This window comes from Drosophila virilis, chromosome 4 (assembly GCF_030788295.1).
Source record: "Drosophila virilis strain 15010-1051.87 chromosome 4, Dvir_AGI_RSII-ME, whole genome shotgun sequence".
NCBI classification, from domain to species: domain Eukaryota; kingdom Metazoa; phylum Arthropoda; class Insecta; order Diptera; family Drosophilidae; genus Drosophila; species Drosophila virilis.
In genome coordinates, this window is record NC_091546.1 from 14,951,307 (window position 1) to 14,970,314 (window position 19,008).

General features: G+C 38.2%; 2 protein-coding genes across 4 annotated transcripts; both read left to right on the forward strand.

The window, feature by feature from the left end:
- Positions 1–1,685: 1,685 nt before the first annotated feature.
- Positions 1,686–2,597, forward strand: LOC116651652 (protein FAM8A1-like). Its single transcript, XM_032438451.1, has one exon. It carries the CDS (start codon positions 1,686–1,688, stop codon positions 2,595–2,597), a length of 912 nt encoding a protein of 303 aa, XP_032294342.1.
- A 5,139-nt stretch (positions 2,598–7,736) lies between these two features.
- On the forward strand, positions 7,737–13,134 carry LOC138911294 (uncharacterized). Of its 3 annotated transcripts, XM_070209453.1 has the most exons (3): positions 7,737–8,641; positions 8,708–9,261; positions 9,339–13,134. In XM_070209453.1, the coding sequence occupies exons 1-3, from the start codon at positions 8,009–8,011 to the stop codon at positions 9,442–9,444; spliced, it is 1,293 nt and encodes a 430-aa protein (XP_070065554.1). In that variant the 5' UTR covers positions 7,737–8,008; the 3' UTR covers positions 9,445–13,134. The 3 variants fall into 3 exon arrangements, with proteins under 3 accessions (XP_070065554.1, XP_070065553.1, XP_070065555.1); XM_070209452.1 differs by having other exon boundaries at positions 7,738–9,261; XM_070209454.1 differs by having other exon boundaries at positions 7,739–9,283.
- The last annotated feature ends 5,874 nt before the right edge of the window (positions 13,135–19,008 follow it).

Below are 19,008 nucleotides of genomic sequence, written 5' to 3' on the forward strand. Positions count from 1 at the left end.
AGAAAATTTGAAAGCCAGCAATGTAGCAGAGAGGTAGAAAAAGTATGAAAGCTATTTGTAGATGTTTTGAAATGAGTAGCGATATGTTTTACTATTACAATGGGCAAAAAACAGAAAGAATAGATTGCACACCAGGCTGGTATTAAAAAATCTCCTAATGAAAACAAGTAAACGTGCTCTAGTCGGAAGTGTGCGACTAAGAGATTCCTTCGAAAACGTGTTTTAATTCAATTTTTCAGCGAAACAGGAAAAGATATTCAAAATGTGAAATGTCGTAAATGTGATCAAAGAACAGAATTTTATTATCCATTTTTATCGATTTAATGGCAGAGAGAGGCAAGCTTTAGATAGACAGATGGACGGACATGGCTAGATGGATATTTATTTTATTTATGAGCCTTTATGGCCTGGACGGTAACGCGCCTTTGCTGTAGCTATAGCATTATTTAGAATATAATGTGCATGTATTATAATTAATCATAATAATAATAATAATATTTCAAATTTCAGCGTTCCAAACATACTCTTGTCTTTTAGATTTGAAATTAAAAATATGTAAAATTATAGTTTTATAGTATTAGAGAATTGCAAACGTTTCCCTAAAACACATTTGCCTCCCCTTTCTGTCATTCTCTCCATCCCTGACCATCTCTCAATTTGTGTCAATTTCTGAGTATATTTCGCTTGGGATTGAGCAGCTGCTGCAACCGCCCCCATCCTTGTAATCCTTGGTGTGCACAAGTGTTTTGCAAGGGCTTTTAAAATCCGTTTAAGCTAAACAGAATTTCGCGTGCGCTGTTGTTGTCCTTGTTGTTAGTTTTTTCTGTTGTTGGGTTTAGTATGCATCACATTGGCATTTGGCTGGTTGCTCCTCTGGCACGTTCTACACAGATGCAAATCCTGCTCTGCAACACATGCAAATCCAAAGGCATTTGCCGCGCTGTCAGGCTAAATCGGGACGCAGGACACAGGACACCGTTCAGGACTTATGAAACTCGCACATGCCATATGCCACACACACACACACACACACACAATATACACAGGCATGTATTTATTTTGGACAATATCCAACGAGCCATACATATGACACAAAAATAATAAATGCACACAACAAACTAGCAACAACAAAGAAAAAAAAACAAAGTTAGCAAATGCACGACTAGAAGATACCCTGTACGCAAGAGTGTAAACGAATTTTACGATCAGAAGATACACTGTAGATAAGAGTGAAACATGTTAAGACTAGGAGACACCCTGTAGACAAGAGTGATCAGACTAGCAGATACCCTGTAGACAGGAGTATGAGAACAGAATATATTGCTATACACAAACCTACATTTCGACGAAATGTTTCTATGACAATTATAATACTCGCTAGAAAGTTATAAAAAACGCAGGCTATGCCAAGTTTAATTAAAATAGGTCAGTTATCAGTTTATATAGACAGATATAGATGCCGATTAATATATGCAATAGATGTTTAGGGCATCGCGCATACTTCACTTTTTATGTCAAGCTTAAAATATGACTGCCATAAATATACACTTTAACATTTGTTCGACACGTCAATCTCTAAAACCATAACATAAATTGAACAGAGTAGAATTTATAAATTTTATATATATGTATACGTATATATTAAATAAATAAACTTCAAAAATAAACATTAATTTAAGCAAATCATGGACGCAGCACAGAAAAAAGTACACGCCGAGAAGCTAGCACACGAGAAGCCCAAAGTGTGGAGCCCAAAGGAGGCATATTTCGCCAGCCTGGCCGAGTGGGCGCAACAGGCCAGGGCCGCCCAAATGTTGCCCAACTGGCTGATCTTCAACTATAACGAGATCTATTCGCAGTTTGGTGTGCTGTACCAGCCAATGACACTGGGAGCAAGGACTGTGCGTCCGCGCTTCAATGCGATCCGCGTGCTGGACGATGTGCATCAACGGGAGCTGGTGCGTCGATTTGGCGGTACCCGAGTGCAGGTGGCGCCCTTCTGGAAGCGCACTCTCGCCGAGATTGTGGATGCACTGATCGCGTTTATATTGAAAGTGATTGTCGCATTTCTGTTCTTTCATTTGTTCAATATCGATTTCGAGAAGAGCGTCCTGAGCAAAACCCTCAAGGAGGAGAGCACGTTTACGACATTGTTCGATCTGTCCATGGACATTATATCGCTCTCCTACAATTTGCTGGCCATCATACTGCTAACCAAGCTGATTGTCTGCTTCTACGAGTGCCTCTGGACGACCTACAACAATGGCGCCACGCCCGGCAAATCCCTGATGAATATCCGTGTCGTCTATGTGGAGGCAATGTTGCCGCTGCGTCTAAATGCGGCGCCGCATTTCATATTCCAATTACAGCGCGAACCGTTCTGGGCCCTGGCTTATCCCGGCGATACGCCGTGTTTTATGAGATCTTTTCTGCGGGCATTTGTTAAAAACATGGTCATGACCGTATTCTTTCCCATCTGTGTGGTACTGATATTTTTGAAGAACAATCGCACCACCTACGATATTATAACAAAAACGGCCGTCATCGAGGGCCCCAGCGCCGAGCGAGTGCATCAGCTGCGCCCGCATCAGGATTAGAATGCAGCAAATATCGTTCGAGGAGGCCTAATAAATCATATCATAAATCTTGCACAAATATCTTATTTTTCTATCAATATTCGAATGCCCTCTATTTGTAACTATGTCCAAATTTATCGAAAATATTTTGATTACCCTAAGATATATATTCAGATATATATATATATATATATTTTTGCTATATTTCTTATTGATATAAAGCTTTGATATCAATATCAAGTGGAGATTAAATAACTTTTCTTCTTATGCTAGACTAAATTGAAATTTGATTGGGCATTCTAAGCGCATTCAGGTCATGATAAAGTCAACACCCCCTTGGCCCATTGACTGCTACAGGGTATACAATATGCGAGCGCCTGGGCTTTCAGTTTCAGAAATTTTACATTTATTTGAGCAGTTAGCTGGCCTTTAAGGTGTTAATCAAGTGGCCAACATGTTGGCCATGATAAATGTGTTAGGTTGCCATGCACTAAGCCCCGCGGCAAGTGCCCTCTGCCGTTGCAGCGCCAAAAAGTATGCCACGTTTATGTTGCAACATGGATTTTTGTCTGCTGCATTTAACGACCTACTGCAGCAGTAGCCGCTGCTGATGTGCTAAAGTGTAAGCTACGTGTGCAAATTATTGTTGTGTGTAAGGACAATGGCGTATTATTAGTTTTCAGAGTGTCCAGCATGCTCCTGCGAGCGGACACACTCTCTCTCTCTGTTTCTCTCTGTGCGGGTTTGTGAAACCCCGTTTTGCATAATAAATTAACCGCATGACTAGTCAGCTGGTTAGCTGGTCAGCTAGTTCGACGCTCATTAAAGCACATTTGTATTTAGTTGTGCATAAAACATTATGCGAAAATGAGCAACGTGACCGCAACGAGTGGCCAGGACATCGAAAGGACAATGCAATCAGCGTCATGCTGTGTGTGTCCGTGTGCGTGTGTGTGTGTACGTGTGTGTGTGTACACATCTCTGTTGTGTTGTGCAATTACATTATGTTGACAAGCAGTCACGGGCATTTAATATGTGCACTGCCTCAGATATGTTTGCAGCTACAATATCCTTGCACGACCTGCTTGTATTTGTGCAGCACCACGGTTATGCCCCGCTTACCGCTTTATTGGCCACTAATTAAAAATAAATTCACAATTCAACCGAGGACTTTTAATTAACCAAGCATGGTCGTGGCGACTGCTTGATAATCATGAAAGTATCTAATTTCACTTAAGTTTAAAAAATCTCTTAAACTTTTATGACGATTTGAGTATATGCATGGTTTGTGCCCGACTGCATGATACCCTGCAGCCAGCGTTAACACCCACACTCACAATTATTTATATTTAACTTTGATTGTAAAAAGTGTAGGGTATCACCTAGTCGAGCACGCCCGGATAGAGCATTCCTGCTTTAAATAAGATTTGTTTAAAGACGACAACAATACAAATTCGAAGTCAATTAACCATTTTTAACCAAATGTAAGCTGCATTTAAAGATGAAGTAGTAAACTTCATGTCAAATAAATAACCGGTAGCTAAGCTGCCTGATAAATACTGAGAAAGAGCAAATAATAACCTGAACGCCTTGATTGCATCAATAGCCTTGCTCTGATTCTGAGAAACGAGTCTAATATACATAACACTTAAGGATTTTTCCAAGCACATAAGCGCATAACCCAAAAATGTCCCGTAAACTTCTTAACCTTTGTGTTGCCATAGAAAACTTTGAATTTATACGGCTGAGTCAGCAAACGATTTCATGTTCAATTTCACAATCATTGAATTATTATGTCAATAAGCACAAAGTTGAACTCACAATTTTAATATCCTGCAAATCAAAAAAAAATAAATAAAAGAGCACATCCTTGAAGCGTGTGTCTAGCCGGCGGCCTTTGATTTTCTTCATACATCCATTCGCATTGCAATTCAATACGCAATTTCAATAAACCGACGACAAGAGCTCTCGATATACTACAAACAGATTATTTCTCTTGTCTTTGCCTTAGCTATTTTTTTTTTTGTGGCTTGTGGCAATTTTCAGAAATTTTTGTAAAAATTGATCATATTTCCACGTAATGGGAAGCATGTCAAGAAATCAAGTCAGCCCAATGGCATGCACAAAACAAACAGCACAAAGCAAATATAAGTTCAAGTAAATATAAGATAATATTGAGAAAAAAAAAAAAAATAAATAAAGCGAAGGTTCTACAATTTTCCGCGCAACTGCCTCAACAGCCCCTCCCTCTTCCGCTCCTCGGTTGGGTGTGAGTGTGTGTTGGCATGTTGGGTAATTGCTATTTGATACACATATACCCACACACACTCACACACCCACACACACTCACACCCAGTAAAGTTGACTGCGTTTAAACAGCAGAAAGGCAACTCGAAAAGCTGGCAGCCAACAAATGCCCATAAACTTCCAGTTCTTGCAATAATAAAATTCAATTAACACAAATAAGAACTGTGTTCTTTAAAGTGCCGCAGTTTAAATACCCTGACTGAGAAAAAAATTGATTTATAAATTAGGTTAAATAAAAAACAATTGAGTCAATCAAAACTAAAATTGTGCAACAAATATTTAAATAAAATAAATTATAAATTTATTTTAATAAATTAAATTTTTATTAAATATTGTAAAACAAGTATTTTTAAATAAAATTGAGTTATTTTTTGAATAAATTAAATCATTGTTAAAATTTAGAAAAAAAAATATACCATAATAATTTAAGCAAAATGGTTTTGATTTCTATTAAAAAAAATTAAACTTTTAACTAATATTATAAGAAAAAAAATTTATTAAAACAGATTTGTTTTTATTTTTATATATATAAATAAAATCGCGGACCTTAAAGCGTTCATCTTTTAATAAGCCATTGGCAAGGCAACTTTTAGACACCTATGACTTATGTATATTACACATGATATGCATAAAAGTTAACTATCTTTAGCTCATTCACACTGCTCAACTCCTATCGACTTTATCCATCAGGTTTTACAACTTTCTGCAGAGTTTTATGTTACCCTATTGCACATTTATTGCAAATGGGCATCCCTTGGGTAAAACTATATTCAAACTAAGATTTCAACTGCAATAAACGAATGCAACATTGAGATACTTTCAGTTATAGATACACCCGCAAAACTCTACAAACTCTTACTCTAAAGCGCTTTGCGTACAAACTTTTTGCCATTGCACAACACAAAAGGGGGCTTACACCACTCACACACACACACACACACAGAGAGAGAGATTTGCATACAAACACACAGCAGAATTTGCCAGCATTTGTTAGTTGGCAGTCATAAACATTTTCAGGAACATAACGTAATTAAAAAGTTGACAACAACAAACGTGCAGAAAAACAAAAAACTTTGATTTCAAGTGAGAGAAACGAAGGGAAGCGAGAAGAAGTTGAATAAGTGAGTGCATGCACGAATGCATGAATGAATGCCTGAGTGAATGAATCGGAATAAGAAAGAAACAGTGTCGAGTGCTACTTAAGATGCAACAGCTTGCACTGGTCAAGTTGAATGTGGCGAATGTGGCGTACTTGAAGAATCAGCAAAAGCAAAAAAAAACCCAAGTTTCTAGAGCGTGGAACAGCATCGTAAATTGGTTAGAGAGCGTTTTTGAAGAATGTGGCAACAAAAGTGAGAAAATCAACTTACATTGTAAGTATTCACACTTGAACAGCATTTTATTAAGCTATTTACAGTCACAGAGCTCAATTGAGAATTATTTTCGTTAGAGTGAAAGCTAATAATGAAACAAGTGTTGATCAAGTTGAAATATCTAAAAAACATAAACAATGTGCATAATGTATTTTTGTTTTAATTGTTATATACAAAAAAAAAGATGGCACGCAGCTTGAGCGAAAGTATATTCCAAAGGGAAATCAGTTATGCTATGACAAACTTTTGTAAGTGCCAACAATAGAGCAAGAAAAAAAAAAAACAAAAAGTTACACACATGCAGCAAATAATTTATGCAAGCTAACGAAATATGAAATTGCATAGTATTTTGAAAAAGTGTTGCCTACCTTTTGGGGCCAAATCAAGTACGCAGAGCAGCACAAGCGTACAGGAATCAAGGAATAGGAGAATTTTGTGGCAGATGCTAGCAAACAGCTCGTTAAGAATCAAACTTGGACTGTCTGTCGGTTGGCGTACATATTTTAAAATAAGCCATGAAAATGTAATGACAAAAGCCATCAACGACTCGGCTGAAGAAAACTTGCAGATAAACCGGCATGGACAGCATTTGCTACTGCTGCCACACTTGGTGGCACAATTAGTGGCAAGTGCTTGGGCCTGGGAGTTCTTTATCTGTTTCCTGTTTTGCGACAGCATTAATTAGATTGCCACAACTACAAATCATTATAATGGCACCCAAGCGACGCAGCCAACTCCCAAAAACTAAGTGAATAGCGCTCGGGCCGGGGTGTGTGGGTTGGTGGGGTGCATTGGAGTGGGGGCAGCTTGTAGCTGCTGTAAGCTCACACATTATTCACACGCCTCACAACACACAATTTCGCGCGAAAATGCAAATCGCGCCCAATCTGAGCCAAATCCGCGCCCATACCCAACACCCACGGCCACGCCCACGCCCACGCCGTTCCCCGCAGCCCGCAGGCGAGTATAAATAGGCCGGGAAGGGGAACAGTGAGCGTCCAAAACGAATCTGTCGAAAAATAACAACAATAATAAACGAACAACAGCGCCCCGAAACAATTATAAAACTAAAGGCCTCCAAAGGATTCTCCGGCAAATAAACCAAAAATGTCGAGAGCGCAGCTCGGCAGCCAACCGAAAGAGGCCAGCAAAATAAGAGAGAAAAGTAAGCCGAAGATTGAATACCCTTTTTGGCAAGTGGTTTGGTTTTGTGGATCTTCGAGCTGCTTAGTTTGTTGTAAATTGAAAACCATAAACATATTTTAAACCATGATGATATGTTATATAGTAAGCCGATGTGAATAAAATAGGGTTTTTATATAGGAAGCATTAGTTATCTTGAAGAAAGCTTGTGTCTAAGGCAGCTTCTATTATAGAAGTGCGATCGGTCCTATTTAGTTATATGTATACAGAGTAAAAGGGCATAGTTAAAGAATATTATTAAAAGTCAAACCATGTATCTGTGTATATATATATTGTAATAGGATAAGAGCATCATTGGTAACCCTAGCCAGGGTATTATAGTGTCACTATCTATGTTAATTATAACAGTACGATAAGTAAATATCGATAAAGAAAAGCGGCTGCAGAGAAGAAGTGGAAGGCAGTCTCTCTACAGTACTAGCAGTAAGAAGACGTGTTGTTAAAAATAAAAAGGCAACCCGAACATAAGTTAAATCAACGAAGAAAATCATACTATTACAATATCAGAAGTGGGATTGACTCAGAAAAAAAAAAAAAAAACACAACAAAATGGAAAATATAAATATAAATGACGTGTCAATAGCGACATTGAAAAGTTGGTTGGCATTACTAAATTTGCCAACAGAGGGTACCAAAACTGAGCTGATGGCGAGATTAAATAAGGTACCAGTGGATATCCGAGACGATGCTGCAAAGGAACTTGAAGTTCAACGTAACAAGGAACAGACAATTGAGGCTCAAAATGAGTTGCAAAACATAATGCAACAACAGCGTGACGAAATAGCAAATGGCGCCGAGATGCTGAAATTGATGCGTCTCGAAATTGAAGCGTCTCGAAAATTCCTAGAAGAATTTCAAGTAACGGTGAACCGCAACTCGCACATCGGCGGGAGCGACGGGGGAGAGCAAGAAAGTGAAGTCGGCGATTTATTGCAGCTAGAGGATGGTCACACTGAAGAAAGACCACGGTCGACGGATGGCAACGCTGGTGCAGCTGATTACACTGGAACGGATGGCAACGCTGGTGCAGCTGATCACGCTGGTGCAGCGGGCAACGCTGGGGCAGCTGGAAGGATCGACGAAAGTGGCAACGCTGTCGGAGGCAACTTAAATAATTGCATCCAAACTGGAGCGATGATGTTAGCCAAGGAAATTTTATTAGAATTTACTGGAGAAAGTGAGGTGCGTAAATGGGTAATGCAATTCTTCAATGTGGCCAAGATCTACAGACTAAATGATATGCAACAGCACTTGCTTTGTATAAGCAAATTGAAAGGCGGTGCTTTGAAGTGGTTGCATGCAGACCCTATGCGCATCATTGCTCCGATTGACGAGATGCTAAATCAATTGGTTTTGGCCTTCGGGGGAGGATTTTCGAAGTCGGAACTACGACAGAAGTTCGAGGATCGGGTTTGGAAACCAGATGAGGTGTTCGCCACATATTTTAGCGAAAAAAGCATATTGGCACAGGACATCAACATTGATGTAGAGGAGTTAATGGAGGGTATTATTCGAGGCATACCTTGCGAAAACTTGCGCACTCAAGCTAGTATGCATTGCTTTACCAATCCGGCTCAAATTTTACGTGCGTTTGCAGCTATAAAGTTGCCAATTAAACGGGTACGAAACCATGTAGTGAAACAAACTGCACAGGAAGCACAGGCGGACAAACAACAACGTTGCTACAATTGCAATGTTAAGGGCCATTGGGCCAAAGATTGTTTAAAGCCCAAACGGGAGGCAGGATCTTGCTATGCGTGCGGCTCAAAGGATCATTTAATAGCAGGATGTCCAAATAAAAAGTATGATATGGAAAACAAATATGTAAGATACTTAAGAATTCATTTTAGTAACTCATTTAACAAATCAATAATTGCAGAATGCCTTATAGACTCTGGCAGCCCTATTTCATTTTTAAAGGAAAAGTTTGTGCCATTAAAAGTAAAGCGTATGCCAGATGCAAATTCGTATGTAGGTTTAAATGAAAGTAAATTGAAAAATTTTGGAAAAATTTTATGTTTTATGAAGAAAAAGTTAATAAATGTTTATTTTAATGTTATAATTGTGGCAAATGAGTCTATGAGGTATGACGCTGTGCTTGGTAGAGATTTTATGGATTCTTTTGGTTTAAATATTGATTTAAGAACATTAAAAATTGTGAACGGGCATAAAGTTGATCACCAGAATAATGGTAAAAATGATATCATAGCTACAAGCTACAAAGAAAAACAAAAAAAAGTGGACGATGAAGATATCAAACACGAGCAAAATGAAACTATATTGTTAAATGATAAAATCGTTAATAAGGAAATAGTCAGTAACGAAACTGGTAGTGATGAATTAGTTAGTGAGAAAATTGTTAGTCCGGAAACGCTTGGTGATAAAGTTGGTAGTGATGAGATAGTTAGAAATAAAATAATTAGTGGTGAAATAGTTAGAAATGAAGTGATTGGGATCGAAACTGTTAGTGATGAGATAGTTAGTTATGGAGAGCTTAAGCTCGAACCTGATAGTGAAGAAGTTGTTAGTGATGAAATTATCTATAATCAAACCGGGATTGAAAAAGTGATTATAGAAGATATAGGAAACAGTGCAGTTAAAATTAATAATCATGTTAATGAAGCGCCAGTGAATAGCGAAATCATGGGAGTGTTAGAAGAGAATTTTGAGAAGGATATCTTAACAATAAGTTGGGAAGATTCTAACAAAAGAGAAAATATATATATTTTAAGTGAAGATATTGATTACAGCACAAAGTGTGAATTTGAAAATTTATTTGAAAATACTTATGTAAAAGCGAAAAGGCCAAATCAGCCAAAATTAAGACATGAGTTAAGCATAAGATTAGAAAACGACAAAGTATTTAATTGTACACCTAGGCGGTTATCTTATATGGAAAAAGAAAAGTTGCAAGAATTATTAGACGACTATTTAAAAGATGGAATCATTAGGCCAAGTTGTTCAGAGTATGCATCACCTATAGTACTAGTGAAGAAAAAAACTGGAGACATGAGGTTATGTATTGATTTTAGAAGACTGAACAAAATTATATGTAGAGACAACTACCCGCTACCATTGATCGACGATTTATTAGACAGACTATGCGGAAAAACAGTATTTTCAAAGTTGGATCTAAAAAACGGGTATTTTCATGTTTTTGTTAATGAGCAATCTATTAAATACACTTCATTTGTTACCCCTTTAGGACAATATGAATTTCTTAGGATGCCCATGGGTTTAAAAACTGCGCCACATGTATTTCAAAGATTTGTTAATAACATATTTTGTGATATGATAAAAGATAATAAGGTAATTGTTTACATGGATGATATTATGATAGCAAGTACAAACATAAAGGAACACATGGAGACCTTAAAGGAAGTGTTTATAAGACTGGTGCAAAACAAATTAGAGTTGAAATTAGATAAGTGTGAATTTTTTAAAAGCAGCGTTAAATATTTAGGATTTGTGGTGGATAGTAAAGGCGTTAGGGCTGATGAAAAAGGGTTAGAAGCGGTTAAATCCTTTCCAATACCAAACAAAATTCAGGGAGTACAAAGTTTCCTAGGGTTATGCTCCTACTTCAGGAGGTTCATTTTAAACTTTTCTATATTAGCTAAACCCTTATATGATTTATTGAAAAAAGATAAGAAATTCAAGTTTGGAGAAGAGGAGTTTAAGTGTTTTAATATGTTAAAAGATAAATTGTTAGAGGCGCCAGTACTATCAATATATAATTACAAAGAAGAAATAGAACTACATTGTGATGCCAGCGCAGTGGGATTTGGGGCTGTTTTATTTCAAAAAAAAGAAGATAGGAAATTACACCCGATTTTTTATTTTTCTAAAAGAACAACCGAAGTAGAGTCTAAATATCATAGTTTTGAGTTAGAAACGCTAGCCATCATTTACGCATTACGCAGATTTCGTATATATCTGCAGGGAAAACGATTTAAAATAATGACAGATTGCAACTCTTTAACTTTAACGCTTAACAAAATAGATTTAAATCCGAGAATTGCTAGATGGGCGTTAGAACTACAAAATTACGATTTTGAGTTAGTGCATAGATCGGGCAAGCAAATGCAACATGTGGATGCGTTAAGCAGATGTTATGAGGACATTTTAGTTATTGAATCCAATAGTTTTGAGGACAATTTAGTTATTTGCCAAAGCAAAGATGACAAACTGGTAGATATTAGAAAGATGTTAGAAAAAGAAGAGCACAAGCTATTCGAAATGAGAAATGGGGTCATTTACAGAAAAACAAATGATGGCAGATTAGTTTTTTATGTACCAAAGGATATGGAAGAACATGTACTTTACAAATATCATGATGAGTTGGGACATGCTGGGAGAGATAAGATGATCGATGCCATTGGAAAGAGTTACTGGTTCCCATATATTAAGGAAAAAGCAATAAAGCATATAGGGAATTGTTTAAAATGCATTGCCTTCGCCCCCAAGACGGGTAAGAGTGAAGGACTATTACATAGCATACCGAAAGGAAACAAACCGTGGGAGATGATCCATATAGACCATTATGGACCAATTAATGCAGGAAGGGCTAATAAATATATATTGGCGGTGGTTGACGGATTTTCAAAATTTGTTAGACTATATACAGCAAAGACAACAAGTACGAAAGAAGCGATTAAGGCATTAAAAGATTATTTCAGAGCGTATAGTAGACCTAAGTTCATTGTATCGGACAGAGGGAGTTGTTTTACTGCAAAAGAGTTTGATGAATTTTTAAAAAATGAGGGAGTAACGCATATTAAAATAGCAACGGGTTGTCCGCAAGCAAATGGTCAGGTGGAAAGGTTGAATAGAGACTTGGGTCCGATGATGGCAAAAATGGCGGAGCCAGAAAATGGTTTACATTGGGATGTTATTATAGAAAATGTTGAATATGCAATAAACAACACACAACACAAAAGCATAAAGAAATTTCCAAGCGAAATGTTATTCGGATTACAACAGAAAGGAAAAGTTGTTGATGAATTAAAAGAAAAATTAGAAGAGTTTACACAGGTGAACACGTGTGATAAAAGAAATTTAGAAAATATAAGAAAGAGTGGAGAAATATATCAAAAAGAAGCTCAAATCAGAAATGAAGAGCGGATTAATAAAAAGAAGAAAGTATCAGTAGAATATAAAATAGGTGACTATGTCATGGTAAAAAATTTTGATAGCACACCAGGAGTTTCAAAAAAGTTAATACCAAGATATAAAGGGCCTTATAGTATAGAAAAGATTTTAAAAAATGATAGATACTTGTTAAAGGATGTAGAAGGCTTTCAATTATCTCGCAACCCGTACGTTGGTATCTGGAATAGCCAAAACTTTAAGCATTGGATGCGAAAATAGGCAATAAGCATTAGTTATAAAGATAGATACACATATAAAAGACAGAGATCGGGAGCTCTCTTTGTCAGGATGGCCGAGTTGTAATAGGATAAGAGCATCATTGGTAACCCTAGCCAGGGTATTATAGTGTCACTATCTATGTTAATTATAACAGTACGATAAGTAAATATCGATAAAGAAAAGCGGCTGCAGAGAAGAAGTGGAAGGCAGTCTCTCTACAGTACTAGCAGTAAGAAGACGTGTTGTTAAAAATAAAAAGGCAACCCGAACATAAGTTAAATCAACGAAGAAAATCATACTATTACAATATACCCTCTATCTATCTATCAATTAAAAAGAAACTTATGCACTTTTGTATATCCTTTTGTATATATATATATATCAATGCAGGGTATCTGCTAATTGATTGGTTAGCAAAAAAAAAACAACATATCCATACATTTTAAAACATTTAAATTCATTAAATCGCTTTTACTTCGGGTACTTTGGCTACTGACTCTCCCAGTTCCCAAAAACATTTCTGATAATTAATTTCTATTTAAGCTTGAAAAAATAAGAGCGCATTTTTCCATTACGAGTTTGATAAAGTTGACTCCAAAAACTCTTATATGCCGTATGTTTTCAATCAGTTTGGGAATCCGCCCTGTTGTCCCACATTGAGTGCTAACTAATTGGGTTGTCATGTGAGTGTCGAGAGACCCAAAGGTTTCTGTCAGCTGTAAACAACAACAACAACAAATCAGAGCGTCGCATAATTAAACGGGCCAAATTACTAGAAAAGGCAACCAAAAAAAAAGTCCGACAAAAAAGGCAAGAAAAAGCGTAAAATTGAATGTGCTTGCCCCAGGGCTTGCATGACTAATGACAGGCGAGAAAAGTTAGCACAAAGCTAATGTTAATTAGAAATTAAGCAGAGAAAAGCCAAAAATATTCCCAGAGGCTCAAATCCAAAGGAACTGGCAAAACTAGCAACAACAAAAAGTCATTTTAGGCCAATTTCAGTACGAGAAATGGGAAAGCATCACGAAATCGTAACGAGAAGCTTTCACGTGTAAGAAGAAAGCCTGCTAGCTTAAAGCTTTGCATTCATTTGAGTAAAGCTTTAACAAAAACAATTGATTGTATTCAATATTATTTTGACTAATCATTAGATTGTTATGCTTATAAATGAACTTTAAGGACTCTCTTGAATACTCTTACTGTGTCTTTCCAACAAGAGGTGCCAACGCCTCCCAGTCCGGCTCTCTCTCTCACTCTTTCTTTGTGTCTATCACTCTCTCTCTCTCTGTTATCTCTCTCTCTCTCTCTCTCTTTCACTCTCTTACTCTCCCTATCCCTTTCACTCTCTCAGTCCCCTCTCTATCGGTTTTACTCTCTCTGGCTCTTTCTCTCTCTTCCTCTTACTCGTCTCCTCTTTCACCCCCTTTCTCTAGCTCTCCCCCCTCCATCCCTCTCTCACTTTTTCTCTTTCTCTTTCTCTGCCTCTTTTTCTCTTTCTTTTTCTCTCTCTCTCTCTCTTCCTCTCCCTCCCTTTTGCCTCTTTCTCACTCCATCACTAAATCCCTGTATCTCTTCATTTCACTCCATATCCCTTTCTATCCCTCTCTCACTCTCTTCCTACTTATATCTCTCTTTCAATTATCTCCCCCTCTCTCTCTCTCTCCCTCTCTCTCTGACTATATACAACTCCATTCTTTTCTCTCTTAACCCATCAAATAATCAACTGCAACCTAAATAATGTTCTGAACTCCCTTCATTACTCTTGCTAATCCACGCACTTTCCCTTCGCTCTCTCTTTCTCTCCCTGTCTCTCTCTCTCCGCCATTCAGCCTGGCTTATTGCGTAGCACTTTAATATATGGCCTAAAAATAAAATAATATAAAAGAGAAGAGAAGAGCAATTTCACTTGCCGCTCAACACTTTAGCCAGAAGAACACTTGCGCTCCTTTTTCTTTAGCCCCGCTCCGTCCCGCTCCAACCAGTTTCCCTTTGTTTTCGCACTGCCGCAAAATGCCTTAATCATGGCTCGTAAATCTTTGATGTTTCATTTGTGCCAAACACTAAACGTTTTTTAAAATGCCAGCACGGCTGCAGGGTAGAGGGGTGCCAATAACAGACTGTTAGCCCAGAGGCCGCGAAGGCCCACGGCAAAAGGCCCCGACGGCGTCCCATCTATATATATATATATATATATATATTTATCTGTATAGATATATGGCTTGTTTAGTGCAGTAATTTTGGGGCATGAGAAAAGGGGTGTGTGCGTGTGTGTGTGTGTGTGTGTGTGTGTGTGGGGGGGGGGGGGGTTGTGTGTAGTGTTAAACAACGCCATAAATTATGGCTAAAAGATAAGGCACCGGCAAATCTGCGGCTTTATATTAGCCAGCATGCGGAATGAGGTTATGTTTTGGTGCAGAGCGAAATTCGCTGCGAAAATATGAAACTTCATTCTCAAAGTGAAAATGTGAATCCTGAACTGAGTGCAGCCGACCCAAATGCGAAGTCGGAATAATACAAATTTATGGCAAATTTATGGCATATGCCAAAGATTTTCAAAATTTTGCATACACTGTAAGAAATTCAGGTGTCTAAAACGAAAAATTCGCAAGATTTTGAGCATAAATCAAGCAAGTTCTTGAATTAGCCACAATAAGATAAGAAAATATTGAAGCAAGTTAGAAAAAAATAGTTTGTACTAGTAAAAAATTAGAAAAATTAAAAAAAAAACTTTCTAGTCTGAAAAAATGAGTTAAGATTTTTGGCTCTAGTAAAAAGTTATATCTTTCACATTAACTTAATACCAGCATACAAATCTTTCTTCTCCTTTCGTACAGGGTAATCCCTAGCTGGTCTCTCTCTCTCTCTCTCTCTCTCTCTCTATTTCTTTTATTGAATTTCAAGATATTGCCATATAAGTTATCTACAAATGCATATAAATATGCACACAACTGAGAAAAAAATTCATCAGGTTTTTGGCAATGCAGAATATGTTGTTTTAGCCAACTTTTCGCATTCATATGCGAAATTCGATGCGATAACAAAAAGACTTGGGTACAAATTTGATTTGCATTGCAGTCGAAAGATTTGAAGCTAAGCTAAAAGGACCACCACAAAAAAAAAACAAAACCAAGTAACTAGCTGGGGGTAAAAAAAAAACGGAAGCATGATGAAAGAAAAAACCGCAAGCATAGCAAAAATCAAAGCTAAATTGAATATAAATACGAGATCAAATCGAATTTGATAACCAAAACTATAAAAGAAAGTAGGAGAAGGTGGGGGAAGTGCACAAATGCTTTGGACAAAAATATAATGAAATCAGCATTTAATTTTCTCTCTTTCGGTTTTCGTTCAAGCTCCTCGGCGGTAATTGCCTGGTGGGGGGAGGGAGGGAGGGGGTAGGTGCTAGGTAGCTTGGTCAAATGGAATCAGGTTCCAAAAATACTCAAAATTCTGCGCAAACAGTTTCAACTTTCTCTGCGGCACTTGAAATGCATTCCAATTAACTGCTAGCCAAAAGCTTGCCACTCCCACTTGCACGCCCCCCCCCCCCCCCTAACGCACCCCCTACGCATCCCGGCTGCGCTTAATGCTTTGCCCACAAGTGTCGCTTACATTTTCGAGGCTATGCCTTACAGGGCTGGAGGTGTGGGGGAGGGGGGACTAGTTTGGGTTGGCTTTTTCCGGGAAAATTGTTTTGCCTGGCTTAGCCGGCTGTCAAAGGCATTTGCCGTGGAGTTTCCCTGCTGAAAAGCAGTTGGAACGCCGCCAGTTTACTTTACTTCTCTTCATTTTGTTTTTTATTTATTTTTTTTTTTTTCGTTTGATTCCGAAAGTTACGCAACATTTTGGAGCCTGATGTAAAGTTACGATTGCGCAATTGAAAACTTCACGGTGACTCTGTGTGGGCGTGTGAGCGTGTGGGCGTGTCAGTAGCAAACGAAATGCAGTAAACTTTTCAAGCGAACCGTTTGAGTGATTAGACGGTCAGACGCTGGGAACAGTTACACATTGAACATTGTCAAAATGTGACCAGAAAGTTGTTAAAACGACAATAACTAAAGTGCGGCTGTTGTGGATGCACGACTAACCAATACCCTGTACTCATAAGCGATCTTGATATATTTCAATTGCCAATAGATTTTCGGCTAATAATTATTTGCACTAAAAGTTAATATAGCTCAAATGACAACACTGTTTGACATGCGTGCGCTACAGTTGTAGAAGCACTTTGGTTGGCCATCGTTTGGTAAAAAATGTACAAAGCAATTAGTTTGTGGCTTGACGCAATGCTACATTAGCATTACAAAAACACAGTTTGGAAGGCACAGCGCAATTTGAGGGCGTGGCAATGTACAACCTACACGAAAATTCACTTTGTGGTTTTGTGCGTGGACTGCAGTTGCACAAGCACTGCAAACAGCATTATTAAGCACAGCTCAAGAGAACCTTGCTTAAATGTCGCCGCCATTTTACAGTTATAACAGCATTGTTAACAGTTCTCTGTTTACAGTTCCCTTGTTAACAGTTCTCTTTTTACTGTTCCCAACAACTTTGCTTTGCATAATAACAAACACCGCACAAAAGAGAATGCCCAAGAATTGAAAATTCACACATGTATAGGCACACAAAAGCGCACACACACACACACACACACACACAAATGTGTTGTTTTTATTTTTAGAAGAAGAAAAATGGTGCCAATAATAAATCAAATTTCCGGCTCCAAATTACTTACTGTACAAATTGTTAGTTGGACTGGGCAGCAACAATTTATGCCAACACACAAAAGTCTAATGTATGTGCTCCCACAGCCACCCGCCGACACTTGCCAGAAAAATAAGAAGAAGAAGCTGTTAAAACTTTAGACAGGAACAGTCTGAATTGCAACAGTGTGTGTGTGTGTGTGTGTGTGTGTGTGTGTGTGTGTGTGTGTGTGTGTGTGTGTGTGTGTGAGTGGCAGTAAAAGCAACAGTAGTAAAAATAGTTTATTTATGTAGCTTGGGTCGGGCGCGAAAAAGGTATTTTATAATGCGAGTAAGTACAAGCAGCGGGCAATGCCGTAAAGAATTTTATATTCTGCCTGCCCCCCACTTCCACTCTCTCTCTCTCTCTCTCTCTCTCGTGCTCTTTCAACTGTTCTGCAGTAAATGTATGCACGTGTGTGCTTGCGATGTGTGTGTGTGTGGGTGTCTGTGTGTGCGTGTGTGTGTGCATGTCTGTTTGCTTATTTAAGTCGTTTGCAATTTCTGTTTTGCTTTTCTTTGCTTAGTCAACGCATAAAAAATAATGTGAAGCTGCAGCAAACATGCACCGTTAGTTTTTCTGCTCTCCTCTTTTTTTGTCGAGTTGTGTTGAGCGTATTTGCTGTGTGAGTAATGGAACGCATGCAAATGTTATTTCGTATTCTCTTGCACGGATTTAACAGTCTCAGCGCCGCCTCTCTCCCCTCCGCCCGCTTCAGCCGTCCCCTAAGCGTGTAGTCATATTATCAGTAAGTTTATTTTGATGTTTGAAAGCAACTTTTGCAATTACAAAACTTGTAAATGCATGTGCAAATATGATATTCGAATTGCCTCTCGCGAGTTGGAAGTGTATGGGGGAAGAGAGCGAGAGAGCGACTTTAAGACTTAACAGCAAATCATGTGTGACAATTGCCTAAGCTCCGATTGAAAAGTTGAAGTTGGGCGAGTGCGTACGCGTGAGAGAGCGACTTTAACGTCTGACTGCATGTCAAATGTTACAGTTACCTAAGCTCTGACTGCAGATAGGCGTGGAAGAGAGAGAGAGCGCAATTTAAACCCTTGACAGCATATAAAATGTGACAATTTGAAGAGGGGCGGGAGTGCAACATGAACGTTTGACTGCTACCATTTCCGAAAAGAAAAGAGCGAGCGCAAGGTAAGTAAGAGAAAGCCATTAGCTGCCAAAAGTATATCATAATAGTACTATTTAAAGAAAGTGTAAGACACAGGGCGGTGACTTTAATACTTGACTTGCAAATAACAGGATATTGCTGCACTTGCCCAAGCTTTGTGTACAGATAGTGGAAGAGAAAGAGAGCGACTTTAACAGTTGACAACCCAAAGCTCAACTATGAAGCTCAAGTTGATGATGCGCCTGCAGCTATCGTCTATCATCTCTCTCTCTCTCTCGCTCTCTCTCTCCTTTGGTATTGTCAA

Excerpts from the sequence above, each read along its gene's own strand:
- LOC116651652 (XM_032438451.1), top strand. The coding sequence starts at position 1,686 with ATGGACGCAGCACAGAAAAAAGTACACGCCGAGAAGCTAGCACACGAG.
- LOC138911294 (XM_070209452.1), top strand. The coding sequence starts at position 8,009 with ATGGAAAATATAAATATAAATGACGTGTCAATAGCGACATTGAAAAGT. Across the intron at positions 9,262-9,338 it reads GCAGGATGTCCAAATAAAAA|AATGCCTTATAGACTCTGGC; the intron begins GTATGATATGGA and ends CAATAATTGCAG.